The 20859-nt window shown below is 46.1% G+C and overlaps 1 protein-coding gene across 2 annotated transcripts in view; it reads right to left on the reverse strand.

Moving 5' to 3' along the window:
• Window positions 1-20859, reverse strand: part of LOC115659955 (aryl hydrocarbon receptor-like) — a 130024-nt gene that overhangs the window by 58660 nt on the left and 50505 nt on the right. For both annotated transcript variants that reach the window (XM_030580790.1, XM_030580789.1), the window contains exon 3: window positions 1743-1858. In XM_030580790.1, the coding sequence (XP_030436650.1) occupies window positions 1743-1858 (116 nt within the window). The remainder of the gene's footprint in view (window positions 1-1742; window positions 1859-20859) is intronic.

The following is a 20859-nucleotide window of genomic DNA, read 5'->3' on the forward strand; positions in this document are numbered from 1 at the left end:
GATCCAGCCAGGCTTCTTGGGGTGCCGTCATGGATCCGCATCTGCCCAGTGTAAGGTGCATTTTCTCTTTTCTGTTTGCCGGTACCGGTTTGATGTCTTTTCTGGTGTGGGAAGTTCTCGTGTCTTGTGGAGTGCCGGACTTGGCAATACTGCTTCGTTCCCAGAACCATTGGATCCCATTGTTATTGGGTCATCTTCTCATGCCTGTGGGACTTAGGCCCAAGGGGACACGGCATGTTCTATCTGGTGCAGGGAATGTCCAGTTTCTTGGACTTGGAGGATGAAGACAGTCTCATGCTTATGGACGTGCTTCCTAATCTCCTGACTAGACCCCACTGTGGGGGTGGTTCTGCCAGCACCAGAGTCAGACATAGCAGTGGGAGGCGCACTCCTTGCTGAATCAAGCCGATGTCTGGAGTAGTTCCCGGCCTTGGTTCAATGCGGTCTCATGGCCATCTCCATGAGATACTTGCAGAGACAAAGTGGTGAGCCTTCTCAGGTACGGCTGGGGAAGGACTGGCAAATTCTGCACCTAGCTGCAATGTGAGCTTCTCCCACCCAAGCAACAGAGGCAGCATTGATGGTCACAGCTCACTGAGAAGGATCACAGGCAAGAGGTGCCGAGTTTGAAACCTGAAGTCCTGAGCATAGTTCGGTACTTGAACGGGGATACGGGATGGGAAGTAAAGGGGGAAGTCCCAGAAATCTAGATTAAACTGTTTAAAAACTAAAAAAGCAGTAAAGCTATGTTAACTATTTACAACCATCATTAGAACTGCATTGGAGAGGAGGACCCAGAAGCTTTGAATCCGGACCATGTGGTGGGAAGGAGAACTGGAGATGTGGCTCCTCCACCCCACCCCTTTATTGCCTTAAATGGAAGCTTGAGGTGAGTCAGGACACATGCACAGACCAAAGAACACGACTTCCAAATTCTCCAGCTTCAGGTGCATGCATAACCCACAGTGGAATACAATAGGGACCATCAGTCAAAAAACCTGGGTTTTGTCTTTAAAAAACAAAAACAAACTATGCGTGCCTGTAATGCTGACACCCCCTCATTGTTGGCAGGGCGGGTGGGATCAAACCAGGGACTCTGGAGCTTAGTGTATGAGCCTCTACCACGAGCTAAAAGCCAACTGGCTGTTAGCTAAGGCTGTAGAGCAGACTAAGTAATTGCTTTCTCTCTCTCTAAGTGGTCTTGGTGCCACTACATGGGCTAGAACACCACACCCAAGAGGTGTGTGGGTTAAACGCACATTTATGGCAGCTAGCTGCAGATGGTTGGAAATGATCCAAGTCAACTCCCATGGAAGTGAGTGGGAATGATTGAGTCCTAAATGGCCAGTTGTAAATGACTCTTTATTGCCTTGCATAAGTGTTCAAACAGGATGCAATACTCCACCAATGCTTCCATTTTACACCAGTGCTAGTGACTACAAAAGGTGCAAAGCAGTGGAGAATCAAGCTCTGTATCTTTACACCATGCTGTACTGTGAGTGTTAAATAAGAGGTTGGACAGATCTCTGCAGGCTGGAATAACAAGGCAACCAGGAGCTGCAAGTTGTTTTTTTTTTTTTTGAATCAGTCACATTTTGAACCAAATATTTGTCCATTTCTAAGACAAAGGCCCCCGGGGGGTAAATGCACAGGAGTCAAGGTGGAAGAGGAGAGAAAGAAAAAGTGCCCAGATAAGCTCTGCAAACAGACTTGATTGTAGAGAGAAAGCGGGAAGCACCAACCTGTAATAGCAGTTCACCCTCTGGCATGATTCTGTCAGCCAGCCCCAAGGTCCTCCCATCGTCATGGTCGCCATCCCTTTCGGCTCCAGCTTTGGAGCAGTGGCTCTTCAAGGCAACTGCAATGAAGCAAAGTAAAGAGATGTTAGTGTTGAAATAATGTTTACAAAAATCACTGCTGGGAATGTCAGATTCTTTTACCTTGAACAATTTGTTCACAGTTTGGCTTAGGTGCTGCTTCTTCAAAGGAAGCCTGCGTTGCTGGCCAGCTGCTTGCTTTGCCATTCAGAGTTTTTATGGTAGAGGCTCACCGTGAAAGGAAGAGGCACTTAACAAGCCCTGTGCAAAAGGCAGCTAAAGCTTTGCCACAGGCCACAAGAGAGAAATGTCCAAACAGTACTTATCAACATGTGACATTTACCACAAACTTCAAACAGTCACTATTTTTTTTAAAGCTGTCAGTTGGTTTGCTGTTGTAGAAATTTGTCCTTTGGCTAAAAAGGGTTTAGCTGAGGATTCCCCCAGCCCAGCTCTGGTCTCTGTTTAGAGGGATCCATTGCCCCTCTTGGAGAAGGGAGTGGAGGAAATAAAAAAAAGCCAAGGATGACCCCAGAGTCCAGCAATGCTTCTCTCAATAAGAGAGGCTCATGTACAAAGCAGCGTGAGAGCAACTTCTGCACACACAATGGCAGTTCCATGTGTCTATATGGTCACAGCACTAGCAGTCTGACTCCTTAGCAAACAGCCTATTATTCTTGTGCTCTGCAATACTTTAATGGGCCATGTCCTCACTTGTGTAAATCAATGTAACTCTGCTGAGGTCAGAGCTAGGCTGATTTACACCACCAGGAGGGTTGGCCCTTTTGAGCATGTGGAGGGTGTAATGTTCACAAATCCATCCAGTAATTTCGTATTTCAAGGTTTGCCCTGTATTGTCCAAACTAATTTGGCTATAATAGTGAGGATGTGACTCAGAGAAGGGAAAATGTAGTTAAGAAACTAATGAACCAACGGGATGGACGGGCACGCATATCTGCACACCCATAAAACATAGAAGTGTACAGTCACAGAAAAGACAAGTCTATAATAATACTTGCTTTGGAGGGTCTCCTAATGATTTACAATAATATGGCTCAGCAACCATGAGAAGATGCTGCATATAGAGTGATAGGATTTTATCTTAGCTCAGGGGTCGACAACCTTTCAGAAGTGCTGTGCCCAGTCTTCATTTATTCACTCTAATTTAAAGTTTCGCTTGCCAGTAATACATTTTAACCTGTTTTAGAAGGTCTCTTTCTATAAATCTATAATATAGAACTAAACTATAGTTGCATGTAAAGTAAATACGTTTTTTAAAATGTTTAAGAAGCTTCATTTAAAATTTAATTAAATGCAGAGCCCCCCAGATCAGTGGCCAGGACTTGAGCAGTGTGAGTGCCGCTGAAAATCAGCTCACATGCCGCCTTCGGCACCTGTGCCATAGGTTGCCTACCCCTGTCTTAGCTGATGAGTAACTGCTCCACAAATTAGACTGAAGTCTATAAATTGGTTTCAGCCATTCCTAATCAGCATCCAGTCGTCTTGGTCTACATAAAAGATTCGAGGTGCTTGATACAACAGACATACCCGGGTGCAATCCAAACCAATGAGTAGCTGTGTCACCCAGCCCTGAAACTGGGCCACCCTTTACATTGCTTTGCTGCTGTAGCCTCCAGTCTGGACTGCTCACAAACAGTCTCCAGCATGTAAGACACTCCCGGCTGTGTCCGTGTGTTCTCTGCAGCCAGCCAGCCACACCTCGGCTCTTACCAGCTTTAAAGATTAGCGCAGGGTGACCCCAACCCACTCCCAGATTTCCCTCAGAAACATACGTCCTGTACTGCCCAGCCCACTCCTGGATAGTACAAATACACTGAGTCCATTATTCCTTTGGAAGAATAATATGCACACAACTTGTTACCTCAATGGAGCCACCCAGCCACTTCAACCTGAAAACACTGGATTAGATAAAACAATAAAAACAAGTGTATTAAATACAAAGAGAGATTTTACGCGTGCAAGTAATGGGGCATAAAAGTCAGAAATGGTTACAGGAAAATAAAGGCAACAGGAAGCGTTTTTAGCTGCCTGCTCTGAATTGAATAGTTTGCTAGGAGTTCTCACCACCTGCTTTCAGCAGTCTCACTGAGCAGTCTCTCTAGCTCAGGACTCACCCCCAGACTCTGCTTCCTTTCTCTTTAGAGTGAATGCACTGGGCAGGAAGAGAGACATCTCTGTCCCTTCTTTTTGACAGTTCTGGCCCCCCTTTCAGAAGCATATCCAACAGGCAGCCTGTGTGGAAGGAAACTCCATGTGGTTTCTTTCCTAAGACTGCAGGGTTGTCTTCAGTAGTGGCTTCACTAAACCACTACACCAACAGGAGAGCGTCTTCCATCAGTGCAGTTAATCCACCTCCGCCAGAGGCAGTAGCTGTGGTGATGGGAGAAGCTCTCCTGTTGACATAGCACTGTCTACACTGGGGGTTAGGTGGGTGTAACTATGTCACTCAGGGATGTGGATTTTTCACACCCCTGAGCAATGTAGATATACCAATATAGGTATGTAGTGTAGACCTAGCCGTAGATTTTTGCCTCTGCCCCCTTTCCTGCCAAAGGATGGCCATTTAGTAAGGAATGGTCTGTATCAGTGTGCAGACTCACCCCTGCAGCGTCTCCTGTTGGTCTCTCAGGGAATTAGCTCGATTTCCAGCCCAGAGCACCCTCTGCAGGCCAGTGATCTGCTACCACTTGGCCCCCCATGTCCCTCCTGGACCTGGTGCCCTGTTATCTGGGGCACTGCCCCCGGCAGTAACCCCTTTTTCTTTGGGTCTCCCCTCCCCAGGGAACCCCCACCCACTATCCCCATTTCACCTCAGTTTAAGGCCACTGCCAGTATCATCTATCCCCCATGCCCTGGGGCAGACTACAGTATCAGCCTACACATCACTGGCAAGGTTGGGTTTGGACCTGCTGCCTTTGCTTATCCCTGGGCTGCCCTCTGCAACCTCCAGTACCTGTTGCCTTCTGCTAGGCCACAGCCTGGGGCTTTCCAGGTTGGAGCTCCCCAGCTCCTCTGCCTTTCCCCAGCCCTGCTTCACTCAGGTACCCTGTCTCTAGCTCCCTGCAGCCAGGCCCTTCTCGCTCAACAGGGAGAAAGAGACTGCCTGGGCCTCTGGCTCACAGCCTTTTATAGGGACCAGCTGGGCCTGATTGGGGCATGGCCACAGATGAGCCTACTTTCCTCCAATCAGCCCAGGCTCTTGCCCCAGCCACAGCCCTCTCCTGGGCTGTTTCCAGCCCCACAGGGCAGGAGCGGGTAACCACCCCGATACATGCTCCACCAGCTTTCTTTACACTTGCTGAGGCATCAGCTTGCCCTTTGTCTCTGAGAAACTGAGGCCATTCTCCAGACTGGTCAGGAGAACATACTTTTAGTCATAATTTCAGTCTGTGCTTAGAGCTTCACATATAGTGCTGATTAGCACTTTAACTCTCCCTTTGACATTGCACTCCATATGTTTTATGGAAATATGCTTATGAATGTAAATATGATGTAACTGGATTATGCTTTATGTACAAAATCTCCTGTAAAGTATCATAACAAAGGTTATAACCTACTGAATATATTCCTCCTATTTGTATGCATGTATCATTTTTGTATCTGAAGCTAGAAATATGAAGTATAACTCTGAGGTCCTATTGTAATTATGCAAAGTGTGGGCCGTTAATGGTGGTTTAGAATCTTGATGGCTCCCATTGGCTAGGACAATTGGTTATAAATGTTTTTTTTTTTACCTGCAAGCTTGCCTATGCATGTATGGGCCAGCCCAGAAAGAATGGAGGATGGGGTCTCACAGGACATGTGACCATGCCACATGATACTGGAATCCATCTTAATCCTGGTACTTTTCCATTTAGAAGGAGGGGAGGGACCCAGAGAGACAAAAGATTCCCACTTTGTGACAATCTATAAAAGGGGGTGGAATAGGACAAAGAGGCCCAGCTATGAGAAAGCCCTTGCTTACCACCTAGGATGTCTGCTGGGACTAACAAGGACTGTACTGGGGGAAAGGATTGGGCCCAGACTGGGAAGGAGTCTCGTCTGTGAAAGAAGTTTATTGGAACATCTCTGAGAGTGAGATATTACCTGTAATCTGTTTTTTAGTGTATTAGGCTTAGACTTGCGTGTTTTGCTTTATTTTTCTTGGTGACTTACTTTGTTCTGTCTGTTATTACTTGAAACTACTTAAATCCTACTTTATACTTAATAAAATCACTTTTGTTTATAAATAAACCCAGAGTAAGTGTTTAATATCTGGGGGAGCAAACAGCTGTGCATATTTCTCTATCAGTGATATAGAGGGCAGACAATTTATGAATTTACCCTGTATACGCTTTATACAGAGTAAAATGACTTTAGGTTTGGATCCCACTGGGAACTGGGTGTCTGGGTGCTGGAAAAAAGTAACCTGCTGAGCTAGTTTTGGTTAAAGTCTGCAGCTTTGGGGGTGTGGAGCAGGCCCTGAGTGTGCTGCAGCAGGCTAGTGTGTTTGGCTCAACAAGGCAGAGTTCTGGAGTCACAAGCTGGCAGGGAAAACAGGCTCAGAGGTAATTTCAGCACATCAGGTGACAGTCTCAAGGGGATCTGTGTGACCGAACCTGTCATAACACCATTCCTACTGAAGGGGAAAAGGCTAGAGAGATCAAAGGAACAAAGCATGTAGGCCATATGGAGGAACTCTATCCTGGGAAGCTGTGACTCCAACAAAGATTTTGGGGGTACTGGTAGATAATCAGCTGAACAAGAGCGCCCAGTGAGACACTGTGGCCAAAAGGGCTAATCGTAGAAAAACTAGAACTGGAAGGGACCTTGAGAGATCATCAAGTCCAGTCGCCTGCCCTCATGGCAGGACCAAACACAGTCTAGATCATCCCTGATAGATGTCTATCCAACCTGCCCTTAAATATCTCCAGTGATGGGGATTGCACAATCTCCTTAGGCAATTTATTCCAGTGTTTCACCACCTTGACAGTTAGGAATTTTTTCCTAATGTCCAACCTAAACCTCCCTCCTGCAAGTTAAGTACGTTGCTTCTTGTCCGATCATCAGAGGCAAAGGAGAACAAATTTTCTTCCTCCTCCTTGTAACACCCTTTTAGATACTTGAAAACCCTTCAGTTTTCTCTTTTCTAAACTAAACAAGCCCAATCTTTCAGTCTTTCCCCCCCCATGTTTTTTTTTTTTTTTTTTCCCTCATAGCCCATGTTTTATAGGCCTTTTATCATTCTTGTTGCGCTTCTCTGGACCTTCTCCAATTTTTCCACATCTTCCTTGAAATGTGATGCCCAGAACTGGACACAATACTCCAGTTGAGGCCTAATCAATGCAGAGTAGAGTGGTAGAATGACCTCTTGTGTCTTGCTCACGACACTCCTGTTAATGCACCCCAGAATCATGTTTGCTTTTTTTGCAATGGTGTCACATTGCTGACTCATATTTAGCTTGTGGTCCACTATGGCTCCTGTATCCCTTTCTGCAGTACTCCTTCCTAGGCAATCACTACCCATTCTGGCTGCGTGAAACTGATCGTTCCTTCCCAAGTGGAGCACTTTCCATTTGTCCTTATTAAACTTCATCCTATTTACCTCAGACTGTTTCTCTAGTTTATTCAGGTCATTTTGAATTATGACTCTGTCCTCCAAAATACTTGTTGATTGATAAGAAGGTCATGTGAAACCATATCAAATGCTTTACTAAAGTCTAGATCTAGTCACATCCACCGCTTCTCCCTTATCCACAAGGCTTGATATCCTATCAAGAAAGCTATCAAGTTGGTTTGACATGATTTGTTCTTTACAAGTCCATGCTGGCTGTTACCTGTCACCTTATTATTTTCCAGATGTTTGCAGATGAATTCCTTAATGACTTGCTCTATTATCTTCCCTGGCACAGAAGTTAAACTAACTGGTCTGTAGTTTCCTGGGTTGTTCTTATTTCCCTTTTTATAGATGGGCACTGTATTTGCCCTTTTCCAGACTTCTGGTATCTCTCCCAACTTCCATGACTTTTCAAAGATGACAGTTAAAGGCTCAGATACCTCTGCTATCAGCTCTTTGAGTTTTCTAGGATGCATTTCATCAGGCCCTGTTGAATCACTGGATGCATAAACAGAGGAAGCTCAAGTGGGAGAAGAGAAGTTATTTGACCTCTGTATTTGGCACTGGTGTGACCGCTGCTGCAGTACTGGGTCCAGGTCTAGTGTCCTCAATTCAGAAGAATGTTGATAATGTAGAAACAGTTCACAGGAGGCCACAAGAATGATGGAAGGATTAGAAAACAAACCAGAGGCTCAAGGAGCTCAGTCTATTTAGCTGAACAAAGAGGAGGTTTAAAGGGTGACTTGATCACAGCCTGTAAGTACCTACATGGGGAACAAATACTTAACGGGCTCTTCAATCTAGCAGAGAAAGATATCAAATAATCCAATGGCTGAAGATAAAGCTAAACAAAATTCAGACTGGAAATAAGGTCTGTGAATTTTAACAGTGTAATTAACCAGTGCAACAATTTACCAAGGGTTGTGGTGGATTCTCCGTCACTGACAACTTTTAAATCAAGGATAGGTGTTTTATTAAGGTATCTTGCTCTAGGAAGTTCTCTGTGTTATACAGGAGGTCAGACTAGATGATCACAGTGGTCCCTTTCTGGCCTTGGAATCAATGAATCAGGAGCAGACTGGCTCACAGAGCAAAAAACCTGTAGATGAGTCCATGGGAGACTATAGCTGTAAACAAAGGAAATCAGAGAATGCAGCAAAACTGATACGTCATTTGTAAGAGCTCAAAGGATAGAGGAACCATCTGTCTGTGGTAAAACACCCAGGTGAGAAGCCAGAGTCATCTCCACTGAGGCCAGGGTATATCCATCTCTTACCGCTTCTAGGCCAGGTACGCTCTGATGAATTAAGTCCCCATTCTCACCTTATTCTGTCCGGCTGCTGGTAGGAAGGAGCAGGGTCTCCTGTGTCCCCTTTCCCTACCCAAGAGTCTCCTGGATATGGGGGTCTGTTCCTGTGATCTCTCCGCCATCCTGACTGTTGCAATGGGTGTGTGTATGTGTGTGGTGTGTTCGTGTGCTGAGACTCAGCTGCTTTATGCCTCTCACAGCATTCTCAATGCTTCCAGCACTGGGTTTCTCCGCTCGCTTGCCCCACCCCAGCTCCAGTGTATTCACAGCTCTCCCCATCTGCGCAGAGTGAAACTGAAGGAATTCCTGTCAGTTTCACTGTGCCCAGTTTCACTGTGCAGTTCTGAAGAAGCTGCAATGAAAACCGCAATTCACCTGGGCCAGCTGCAAGCTAAAAAACATTAAAGTAAATGCAGTTTAGGCTCTGGAGACACAGAGGGCACCTGCCTGACAAGGCAAGTAGATTTTCAAAGCCCTGCTGAAGGGCCCCCAATAACATTCGCCACATTTTGGATTTCTAGCAGGAACATATGATGTCCAACAGCCTGATTCAAAGACTTCCATGAACATCAGTGGGCTTTGGGTTAGGATCAAAAGCTAAAAAAAAAGCCATGTATCTACTTTGTGAGGGTTGGGAATCAATGATGCAGAGATTGTGTGTACCTGGGGACTCCACACCCCTACGTGTTACAAACTAGGTCTCCATGGCACATCTGCATCGCTTCCATGAGGACAGGGGAGGAGTGGAGAGGGGCACTGAGGGGTCAGAGTGGGTTTGGGCTAAATTTGGCAATGATGGGGTCACACATGTACAACTGAAGGCTCAATTTGCTCTGTAAGGGTTTTTATTATTGGTGAGGCTCCATAGGTCAGAAAGAAACCAGCTTGACTCTCAGATCCCTAGTTGAGTTTGCAGGGCTGGCAAGCTAAACTAAATAAAAAATGTTTTAATTGTAAAATGAGCACGCTTGATCACGAAGTAAACTGAGACACAACATGCATACTACCCTCACGGAGGACATTTTTACCAAAGTCACTTCTCAGAGGAGACTTGCACTCAAAAAAAATCAATACAAGGAATGATAAAAGAAGAGTAAACAAGCAACTTTGATTGTCATTACCAATCCCTTCACACAGGAGTGCAAACTTTACATTTGCACCCACAATTTCAAGGTTATTTTTGTTCATGCCAGAGGCCTGTTGAAATAGAGACAATTCACCAATAATTGTCAGCTCAACAGTTCAAAGTATGTAAGCTTCATAAATATTACAATAATCTACAAAACCACAAGTGTTGATAGGAAAGTTAGGAAAGGAGACAAAAAGAAATGCATGCATGCATGAATCTGACGAAGTGGGTGTTCACCCACGAAAGCTCATGCTCCAAAACGTCTGTTAGTCTATAAGGTGCCACAGGATTCCTTGCTGCCTTTTACAGATCCAGACTAACATGGCTACCCCTCTGATAAAAGAAATGAATTAGTCTAAAGAAAAAGCCTTCCTGATAGAACTCAAAACCATGTTAAAATTAGGCTAGGTAAGAATGAGAAAATGTGCACCCAGAAATCAATGAACCAAAATTGGTGTGTTGGCCAGTAGGCCTAACTGGTAGTCAAAATAATGGGGGTATGGGCTCCACCCAAAGAGACTTTGGAAGGGGGGAACACAGAAGAACAGACAGAGGCAACTAGAGTGAGCTGCACCATCATGGCTGCCGCCACCACCGCCTTTTCCCTGGGATTCCAGACCTCTGTCCTTCTGATCCTGAGGCAGGAGCAGCTCCAGGCACCAGCACACCAAGGGCGTGCCTGGGTGGCAAGCCACGGGGGGCGCTCTGCCAGTCGCTGTGAGGGCGGCAGGCAGCTGCCTTTGGTGGCATGCCTGCGGAGGATCCGCTGGTCCCGCAGCTTTGGCAGACCTCCCACAGGCTGTTGCCGAATTCGCGGGACCTCCCGCAGGCAAGCTGCCGAAGGCAGCCTGCCTGCCGTGCTTGGGGCGGCAAAATACCTAGAGCCGCCCCTGTCCTGAAGTGTCCTGACTGTACTGAGATGGGGACCCAAATGATATCACCACTCCTACCGGTTCCAGGTGAATCCAAAATGCCACCTGAGATGAAGAGGGATCAAACTTTAACAGCAGCAGCTCATCTACTACTTCTTCCCTCACTCCCCAAAAGGACAGTTGCCACCATTTTGGTACCATCCAAAGTCTGTAAAACGGGGGTTGGGAGGGGTGGGTTCCTCTAAAAGTCTCTACCCAGCTAAAAGGATAGAGTACAAGAGATGTTAAAATAGATGCCATATTTAATACTTCATATTTCAAAATATTAACTGTTTTTTCTCCTTTTCCTGATCTTCTCACTGACTAGTTAATCCCTCTGTTTAATACATCATTCAGTTATAAATGTGAAGCATGTTTTGATAACAGATATTTATATATAGAAAACATTTAGGTTGTTTTGTTTAGTAACAGATTTTGTAAGCTGTTGCGTGTTTTAATTAAATTCCAGTTACCGTCCTCATGCAGCCTGACACAAGTCAGGAGCAAAGTTAATTATCTAGTAAATAAGTAATGTATTATTCACTGTTTTCTAACAGTACATTTTAGTATATAAAAAAGAATCTCAATTAGCTATATGATTGCTTAAATAAATGTACGTTATATTGTACGCATCTGGTTAGCAAAAAAGTACCAAAATGAGTGTAAAGGCTATATTAGTTGTAAGTCAACACATTTCAGTGTTTATACCAACCAGTGAGAGCGTAGGTGCTGGAACTAGGGGTGCTGGGGGGGCTACCACACCCCCTGGTTTGAAGTGGTTTCCATTATATACAGGGTCTACAGCGTGGCTCTCAGCACCCCCCACTATACAAATTGTTCCAGCATCCCTGAATGGGAATCAACCTTTCTTTAGGAGAAAATCCAAAAAGTACAAATGCAAAACAAGACAACAATTGAAGATTTAAAAGGCAAGGCTTCCTGCTTGCTAATTTAACATCACTAAAAGTCAGTGATGCAACTGCCTTTCATTTAAATCATTCCACTCTGACAGAATTTATAATCTAAAACAGACATCTCAGACAAAGCATGATGAAAGGATAGGGAAAACTGAGGCAGGGTGAAATTTTAAGTGACTTGACCAAGGCCTGAAACGGAGTCAGCGGCAGATTTCGCACTTGAACTCAGATCTCCTAAATCCCGATCTGGTACTGTAAGTACCAGACCATCTTTCTTTCGTCTCTGTAGTTACTGCTGTATATTTTTGCTCCCCAAGAACACTTCAGAAGAGATGGATAACATTTCTTCTGCATGTAGAAAACAAGCCATTAGCTAGGATCTGGTAAAAGATGATACACAGTGGAGGTTCAATACAAAAGCGACTTGTTTGTTTTTAAAAAGAAAAACTATTGTGAACTCGAATTAAAGCTGTATTGGCCTGAAATGACAACTAAACATCACAGGCCCGAGTTGTGCCATCAGAGTTTAAGCATAACTGCCCATTGAGGAAAAGTGAGGAGCAGTTCTGCAAGAAAGCTGAGGTAGGTGATGCTCATAGTGTTTACTAAAACAAAGAGACATCCCAGAGTATTGCTGAAATACCAGATAGCGCAACATTAAGCAACATGCATATACAATCTGTTGCAAACTTTTGCAGTACACAGATGAATCCCATACAGCATCTGCCTCAAGTAACGGGCTGCTTCATTTTGTGAGCAATCTTAGCAAACATAGGAAAATATGAATAGTTTAAACTTCTTTAGCCTAGGAAGGTTTAAACAAATGGAAAGACTGCAAAGGAATGCTGCAAACGGTGCAAGATCAAAATAGAATGACAGAGGAAAGGCTGAAAGTGTTGCATTCAGACAGACAAAGGAAGTCTGGCTCTATGACTTCGATTTCCTTGGCACGTCTATTTTAATCTCTGCCACATGCTAACAGTAGAGGTATGACCAACAGATAATGGATTTAAGCCAGATTTGTAAAGATTGTAGCGAGGTGGTTATCTGCTCCTGCCCTTGTCAGCTTAAAACAGCCCAGGAGGGGGCTGTAGTTGGAGCCAGAAGTCTGGGGCTGATGGCGGGGAGTGGCTGCAGCTGGGGGCCATGCCCCAAACTGAGCAATAAGGCTGTATAAAAAGGCCAGGGGAGCCAGAGGCAAAAAGAGCTTCTTCCACTGGCTGTAGAGGGAGGAAAGGGCCTGGCTGCTGGGAACTAGACAAGATACCTAGCATGAAGCAGGGCTGGGCAAAGCAGCGGAGCTGGGGAGCTCCTTCCTGGAAAGCCCAGGCTGCAGCCTAGGATTACGCCAGGAGGTACTGGGGTTGCAAGGTGCAACCCATACCAAGAAAAGAAACCATATAACTTACTATCTGATCTCTTTGTCCTTACACTTAGAAACAGAAGATTAGAAAAGCAGAAACTACTTCTCCAAAGCTCAGAGAAAGCAGGCAGACAACAAAGACTCAGACACAAACTTCCCTCCACCCAGAGTTGAAAAAAAATCCAGTTTCCTGATTGGTCCTCTGGTCAGGTGCTTCAGGTGAAAGAGACATTAACCCTTAGCTATCTGTTTATGTCACGCCCCCCAAATTGCAGACAGTGGGGAAGCTCACTGGTGGCGATTTCCTCTAGAACTTTAAATAAACAGATTAATACAACACATGCACCTTTACATATACCACTAAGTATATAACTAACAGACCTCTACATTGTAAGAACACTGTTCAACAACTGGATTCTGGGAAACTCTCACGGGAGAGTACATCAGCTACTTTGTTAGAAGCTCCTGAGATGTGCTGAATTTCAAAATCAAAAATCTTGGAGAGCTAAACTCCAACGAAGAAGTTTACTTGTTGTTCCCCTTGGCAGTCTGAAGCCACTTTAGCCCAGCATGGTCAGTTTGTAGCTGGAACCGCCGTCCCCAACATATGGGCGTAGCTTTTCCAGGGCGTACACAATGGCATAGCATTCCTTTTCACTGACTGACCAGTGACTTTCCCTCTCAGACAGTTTCTTGCTGAGAAACACGACAGGATGGAAGTTGTGATCTGTTGCTTCCTGCATGAGCACTGCTCCTATACCACGCTCAGATGCATCCGTGGTTACTAGGAATGGTTTGTCAAAATCCGGGGCCCTGAGCACAGGGTCAGACATGAGCGTTGCCTTAAGTTGGGTAAAGGCCTTGTGACACTCATCAGTCCACTTAACTGCATTTGGCTGGGTCTTTTTGGTCAGGTCGGTCAGTGGGGCAGCGATTTGGCTGTAGTGTGGTACAAATCGCCTTAGTATCTGGCCAAGCCTAAGAAGGATTGGACCTGTTTCTTTGACCTTGGACAGGCCACTTTTTGGATAGCATCCACCTTGGCCCTGTAGGGAGTTTATGGTTCCTCGACCCACCTGGTGCCCCAGGTAGTCACTCTGTTTTGGCCTATTTACACTTTTGGCCTTAACAGTTAGTCCAGCCTGCCTGATGCGCTCAAAGACCTTTTCCCAGGTGTAGTAGGTGTTCGGGCCAGGAGTCTGAAAAAATGGCCACATCATCGAGGGCAGGCAACTGCAAATTCTCCCAGTCCTGCTAGTAGACCATCTACCAGCCTCCTGGAAGGTGGCGGGTTCATTTCGAAGGCCGAAAGGAAGGACATTGAATTCATACACCCCCGCATGGGTGACGAATGCTGACCTCTCCTTGGCAGGTTCATCTAACGGTACTGCCAGTATCCTTGGTTAATCTATTGTAGAGATGAACTGGGCACTTCCCAACTTCTCCAATAGCTCATCGGTGCGTGGCATTGGATAGTTTGTCTGGACGAGTTACCGTATTTAGCTTACGGTAGTCCACGCAAAAGCGTATTTCCCCATCTGGTTTTGGGTACCAGAACCACTGGAGATGCCCATGCACTGGTAGATGAGCGGATTATACCCATCTGTAGATGTTCTGGATCTCCCGTTCTATAGCAGCTTGGGCATGAGGAGACACCCGGTAGGGTGGGGTTCTGATTGGGTGAGCATTACCTGTATCAATGGAGTGGTATGCCCGTTCAGTCCGTCCTGGGGTGGCTGAGAACAATGTGGCGAAGCTAGTGCACAGCTCCTTGATTTGTCGACGCTGCAGACGTTCCAGGGTGGTTGAGAGGTTCACCTCTTCCACGCCACCGTCTTTTTTCCCCGTCGTAGTAGACACCGTCAGGCCACTCAGCCTCATCTCCCTAAGAAGAAAACAAAGAAAGAAGAAGTGGGGCCGCTATACACTGAGGATGGATGGAGGTTAAGGATAACCTAGGCATGGCCCAACATCTAAACAAGTACTTTGCTTCAGTTTTAATAAGACTAGTGAGGAACCTTGCGATGATGGAGAGATGATAAATGGGAATGTGGATATGGAAGTGGATATTACCGCAACTGACGTAGAGGCCGTACTTGAACAGCTCGATGGGACGAAGTCGGAGGGCCTGGACAATCTCCATCCGAGGATATTAAAGGAACTGGCGCGTGAAATTGCGAGCCCGTTAGCGAGAATTTTTAAGCAATCGATAAACTCGGGGGTTGTGGCCGTATGACTGGAGGATTGCTAATGTAGTTCCTATTTTTAAGAAAGGGAATAAAAGTGATCCGGGTAATTATAGGCCTGTTAGCTTGACGTCTGTAGTATGCAAGGTCTTGGAAAAAATTTTAAGGGAGAAAGTAAAGGACATAGAGGTCAATGGTAATTGGGACGAATTGCAACACGGATTTAGTAAAGGTAGATCGTGTCAAACCAATCTGATCTCCTTCTTTGAGAAGGTGACGGATTACTTAGATAAAGGAATGCGGTAGATATAATTTACCTAGATTTCAGTAAGGCGTTCGACACGGTTCCGCACGGGGAACTGTTAGTCAAACTGGAAAAGATGGGAATGAATATGAAAGTTGTAAGTTGGATAAGGAACTGGTCAAAGTGGAGACTCCAGAGGGTCGTATTGAAAGGTGAATTGTCAGGCTGGAAGGAGGTCACTAGTGGAGTCCCTCAGGATCGGTTGTTGGGACCGATCTTATTTAACCTTTTTAATTACTGACCTTGGCACAAAGAGCGGGAATGTGCTAATAAAGTTTGCAGATGACACGAAGCTGGGGGGGTATTGCTAACACGGAGAAGGACAGGGATACTATTCAGGAAGATCTGAACCACCTTGTAAACTGGAGTAATAGAAATAGGATGAAATACAATAGTTAAAAGTGCAAGGTTATGCATTTAGGAATTAATAATAAGAATTTTGGATATATGTTGGGGGCGCATCAGTTGGAAGCGACGGAGGAGGAGAAGGACCTTGGGGTACTGTTGATAGCAGGATGACTATGAGTCGCCAATGTGATACGGCTGTTAAAAAAGCAAATGCGATTTTGGGATGCATAAGGCGGGGTATTTCCTGCAAGGATAAGGAAGTGTTTAGTACCGTTATACAAGGCGTTGGTGAGACCCCATCTGGAATACTGTGTGCAGTTCTGGTGTCCCATGTTCAAGAAGGATGAATTCAAACTGGAACAGGTTCAGAGACGGGCTACAAGGATGATCCGAGGAATGGAAAAACTGCCTTATGAAAGGAGACTCAAAGAGCTTGGCTTGTTTAGCCTGGCCAAAAGAAGGCTGCGGGGGGATATGCTTGCTCTATATAAATATATCAGGGGGGTTAACGTTAGGGAGGGAGAGGAATTATTTAAGTTTAGTACTAATGTAGGCACGAGGACGAATGGGTATAAACTGGATATTAGGAAGTTTTAGACTTGAAATTAGACGAAGGTTTCTAACCATTAGGGGAGTGAAGTTCTGAACAGCCTTCCGAGGGAAGTAGTGGGGGCAAAAGACTTTCCTGGCTTTAAGACAAAGCTTGATAAGTATATGGAGGGATGTTATGATAAGATGTTAATTTGGGCAATTGATCTTTGATTACCACCAGATAGGTCTGCTCAATGGTCTGCGGGAGATGTTGGATGGGATGGGAACTGAGTTACTGCAGAGAATTCCTTCTTGGGTGCTGGCTGGTGAGTCTTGCCCACATGCTCAGGGTTTAGCTGATCGCCATATTTGGGGTCGGGAAGGAATTTCCTCCAGGGCGGATTGGCAGGGGCCCTGGAGGTTTTTCGCCTTCCCCTGCAGCGTGGGGCACGGGTCGCTTGCTGGTGGTTTCTCTGCAGCTTGAGGTCTTCAAACCAATTTTGAGGATTTCAATAACTCTGTCCTGGGTTAGGGGTTGTTATAAAATTGGATGGGTGGGGTTCTGTGGCCTGCCTTGTGCAGGAGGTCAGACTAGATGATCAGATTGGTCCCTTCTGACCTATGAGTCTATGAGACTGTAAACTGACAACCTGTAAGTCTCTGGAATAGAAAGGCTTGAGAGAATTAACATGGTACACTTTAGGCTTTAGTGAGGAATTGGGAAATGCTATGAGGTAGTTTACAGTTCCCAGGCGCTCTTGGGACCGTGAATGGCCCTTCCCATGATGTTTCCATCTTATGGGCCTGTTGCGCCTTCAAGACCATAACCTGGTCTCCTACCTTGAAGGAACGTTCTCTGGCATGTCTGTCATACCAGGCCTTTTGCTCTTCTTGAACATCCTTTAGGTTCTCTCTAGCAAGGGCTAAAGAGTGTCGAGGGTGCTTTGTAGGTTGCTTACAAAGTCCAGAATGGTTAGTTCCTGGAGAAGGCGTAAACCCCTCCCATTGCTGCTTCACCAACTGTAATGGCCCCTTAACCTCGTGACCATACACAAGTTCAAACGGTGAAAACCCTAAACTGGGATGTGGTACAGCCCTGTAGGCAAACAGCAACTGCTGCAACACTAGCTCCCAATTATTGGAGAATTAATTGATGAATTTTCGTATCATGGCCCCCAAAGTTCCATTGAACCTTTCCACCAGGCCATTGGTTTGATGGTGGTATGGGGTGGCAACCAAGTGATTCACCCCATGAGTTTCCCACAGTTTTTCCATGTTCCCTGCCAGGAAATTAGACCTGAATCTGTAAGGATGTCGGAGGGCCAACCTACCCTGGCAAAGATGTCTGTTAGGGCCAGGCACACAGTGTTAGCCCTGGTGGTTGCCTAGAGCGACTGCTTCTGGCCATCGGGTAGCAAAGTCCACTAAAGTCAGTACGTACTGCTTTCCTCTGGGCGTCTTTTTGGGAAAGGGCCCAGAATATCCACAGCTACTCGCTGAAATGGGACCTCAATTATGAGGAGTGGCTGGAGAGAGGCCTTGACCTGGTCTTGAGGCTTTCCCACTCTTTGGCATACCTCACAAGACCGGACATACTTGGCAACATCCTTGCCCATCCCCTCCCAGTGGAAGGACTTCCCCAACCTGTCTTTGGTTTTGTTCACCCCAGCATGGCAACTGGGATGATCATGGGCTAAGCTTAAGAGCTTCTCCCGGTACTTAGTTGGAACCACCAACTCTTTTTGCGGCTGCCATTCTTCCCGGTGTCCACCAGAAAGAATTTCTTTGTATAAAAGTCCATGGTCTATAACAAACCGGGATCGATTAGAAGAGCTGAGAGGCGGTGGGGTGCTCCGTGCCGCCGCCCAAGCTTTCTGAAGGCTGTCATCTGCTTCCTGCTCAGTCTGGAACTGTTCCCTTGAGGCTGGGGTCACCAGTTCTTCCTCAGACTGTGGACTTGGGCTTGGTCCCCCTGGAAGCGATGTAGATGAGGGGTTGTTTCCGTTGCTGGTGCATCGCTCTCCGCTGGTGCACCTGAGGGTATTTCAGGCTCTGGCTGAGCCTTTTGGGTATGGCTGTCTTTTGCTTCTGCCAGTTCTCGCTCCCTGGCGCCCTCTGGCGTTGAGTTTGAAGATGTGGTTGCACTTGCTGGTGCTGGTTGCTGTTCCAGTTCCGGGCCTGGGACTGGAGGTGCTGTGGCTGTTTCAGTGGTAGGCATGGAATCCGGGTCCACTAACCTCTGTCTGGGTCTCTGGTAACACAGACGGGGCCTCTGTGGACAGCTCAGGAACAGGAATGGGTCTGGAAGCTTGCCTGGTTTGGCTACGTGTAACCATTCCCACTCTCTTGGCCCGCCTCACCTGGTTGGCCAAGTCTTCCCCCAGTAGCATGGGGATAGGATAATTGTCATAAACTGCAAAAGTCCACATTCCTGACCAGCCTTTGTACTGGACAGGCAGTTGAGGCTGTAGGCAAGTCTACAGCTTGTGACATGAAGGGGTAAATTGTAACTTTGGCCTTTGGGTTGATGAATTTGGGGTCAACGAAGGATTGGTGGATAGCTGACACTTGTGCCCCCGTGTCTCTCCACGCAGTAACCTTCTTTCCGCCCACTCTCAAATTTTCCCTTCGCTCCAAGGGTATTTGAGAGGCATCCGGGCCTGGGGATCTTTGGTGTGATGGTGGTGTAATGAATTGCACTCGCATGGTGTTCTTTGGACAGTTGGCCTTGATATGTCCCAGTTCATTACACTTAAAGCATCTTCCATCGGATGGGTCACTGGGCCGAGGTGAGTTACTGGAGACTGGTGAGGTGGAAGAGTAGGGCGTCTGTGGCTTTACTTGGGTTGTATGTGGGGTCTTTGGCTGTCCTCGGTTGTAGGGTTTATGGTCGGTGTGCCCCCTGGGGTATTCGTTCCCCTTGACAGTAGCTTTCTTGCTTTCTGCCACTTCCATCCATTTGGCTCCAATCTCCCCCGCCTCAGCGAGATCTTTGGGTTTTCCATCTTGTATGTACCGTGTGATGTCTTCAGGAACACCCTCCAAGAACTGCTCCATTTGTATGAGGAGGTGCAGTTCTTCCAAGGTTTGAACGTTGTGTCCTGTTATCCAGGCCTCATAGGTTTTTTACAACGTAGTAGGCGTGTTTGGGAAATGACACATCTGGTTTCCACTTTTGGGTTCTGAAGCGCCGACGGGCATGATCTGGGGTTATCCCCCATTCTGTATCTGGCCTTGGTTTGAAAAAGTTTATAGTCATTCATTTGCTGCTTAGGCATTTCAGCTGCCACCTCTGCTAAAGGTCCACTGAGCTGTGACCTCAATTCTACCATGTACTGGTCTTTGGGGATGCTGTACCCAAGACAGGCTCTTTCAAAATTTTCCAAGAAGGCCTCGGTGTCATCACCTGCCTTGTAGGTGGGAAATTTCCTGTGCTGTGGAGCAATAATTGGTGCCGGTTGTTAGGGTTGGCTGGCACATGCAGCCCAGCTTTTGCCAAGTCCAGTTCATGGTTTCTCTGTTTTTTCCTTCTCTTCATTCTCTTTTTGTTGTTTTCCATTTCTTTTTGTTGTTTTTCCATTTCTTTTTGGTGTTTTTCCATGTCTCGGCAGTGGGCCGCCCTCCTCTCTTCGTGCTTCCTTCTGTGGGCCAACTCTTCTTCTGCTTGTTTCCTTCGGTGGGCCACCTCTTCTTCTTCTAGTTTTCTTTTGTGTGCTGCCTCTTTGGCTGCCTGTTCTCTTGGTAGGCTGCCAGTTTGATGCTTTCTTCTTTTCTTTCAGCTCCATTTTTTTTGTTTTATTTCTAGTTCCTGTCTGTGTTTTTCCATCTCTCGCCTGTGTTCAGCTTCTCCGACTTGTTCTTCGGCCTCAATTTTTGCCTTAGAAGTCATGGTTCTGGTTTTCTTGTGTTGGGGTGCCCTCCGGTGGTTATATTCTGAACTGCAGGCTCTGTTGCCTCCTGGAGTCTGCCTAGCAACAGAGCCTTTAGCTAATCTTCAATGTTAAGTAAACCTGAAAAACCACTTTATTTGCATGTATATAGTGCTGGTAATGACTCTCAATGGGAGTGCTATTGTGTGACAAAAGACTCTTAATAGCACCTTAATGGTTTCTTGCTTAAGATGCAAGCCACAAACTGCCAGAGAGAGCAGAAAGAAAAAAAATTCTCTCTGGTTTCTTTGAAAACCAAACTGTTTCTCTCTGCTAAAAAGCCCCTAGCAGAGAAAAGAAAAATAAAATATTTCTACTGGCTTCTGGATTCTGTCTATCCCGTAACCGCTGCACACCATGTCATAACTTTAGTCCCAGATTTGGACCTTAGCGTCCAAAATATGGGGGTTAGCATGAAAACCTCCAAGCTTAGCTACCAGCTTGGACCTGGTACTTGCTGCCACCACCCAAAAAATTAGAGTGTTTTGGGGCACTCTG

The sequence above is a fragment of the Gopherus evgoodei genome, chromosome 11, assembly GCF_007399415.2.
Source record: "Gopherus evgoodei ecotype Sinaloan lineage chromosome 11, rGopEvg1_v1.p, whole genome shotgun sequence".
NCBI lineage: Eukaryota > Metazoa > Chordata > Testudines > Testudinidae > Gopherus > Gopherus evgoodei.